Below are 725 nucleotides of genomic sequence, written 5' to 3' on the forward strand. Positions count from 1 at the left end.
CCCCAGCCCTCCCTGCCCTGTACCAGGAGAGCATTTTGGAGTCCAATTGGGATTTCTAGTCCCAGACTCAACTTACTACAACTAACTACTGCCCGTGGGGAGTAGGTGAGGTGAAGAAATGAAGTTTTAAGAACAGAAAAATAAGAGTTGAACTTTGAAGGCTACCAGTAAACAACCCCTTCATTTTTAAATGGCCATGTGGCAGAGCCGCTGTTTGAAGTCTTTCCAGCGGGACCTCTGTAACCCTTGATTCAGGACTCAATGTATTGATCCTGCGTCTGAACACCCCCAGAGGCATTCACCAGGAAGTTGAGTGATACGCACACGCTACGCCGTGTGTAATGCACACGCACCTGGGACCCCCGAAGGGGTGTCCCCATTTCAGTCCAGCTGGGGCGCAGTGCCCAGGTGCCCGCCGGCGGGACCCGCATCCCGAGCACGTCTGTACGTGTGGATGCGCGTGTGCGCGCGGAAACGGCCTCCGGGAGCCGGGGCTGCCGCAGCCTTAGACCTTGACGAGGGGCGACCACTGGCCGCTGGAATCGTGATTCAGTGCTATTAGGGGAGGAATTGGCTGTGTCTGAGTCACTGCAAGCCTCCAGACTGTCCCCGCAGTGTGGCAGAACTTTGTGCTGATGAGACAATAGTGGAGTGTGCGTTTCCTACAGGGCAGACCATTCCCGGGCTGGGGGAAGCCTCCGGCCTGCGCCGGGCCGTGGGCGCCC

General features: G+C 57.5%; 1 protein-coding gene across 1 annotated transcript in view; it reads right to left on the minus strand.

Annotated features, from left to right (window-relative positions):
- Nucleotides 1-613, minus strand: part of LOC105536496 (chromosome unknown open reading frame, human C18orf65) — a 2,679-nt gene extending 2,066 nt beyond the window's left edge. Inside the window, exon 1 of the mRNA XM_011975879.1 lies at nucleotides 354-613. Within this exon, the coding sequence (XP_011831269.1) occupies nucleotides 354-431 (78 nt within the window). The 5' untranslated portion in view covers nucleotides 432-613. The remainder of the gene's footprint in view (nucleotides 1-353) is intronic.
- Between the last annotated feature and the right edge of the window lie 112 nt (nucleotides 614-725).

This window comes from Mandrillus leucophaeus, unplaced genomic scaffold (assembly GCF_000951045.1).
Source record: "Mandrillus leucophaeus isolate KB7577 unplaced genomic scaffold, Mleu.le_1.0 Scaffold16, whole genome shotgun sequence".
In the NCBI taxonomy this organism is placed as follows: domain Eukaryota; kingdom Metazoa; phylum Chordata; class Mammalia; order Primates; family Cercopithecidae; genus Mandrillus; species Mandrillus leucophaeus.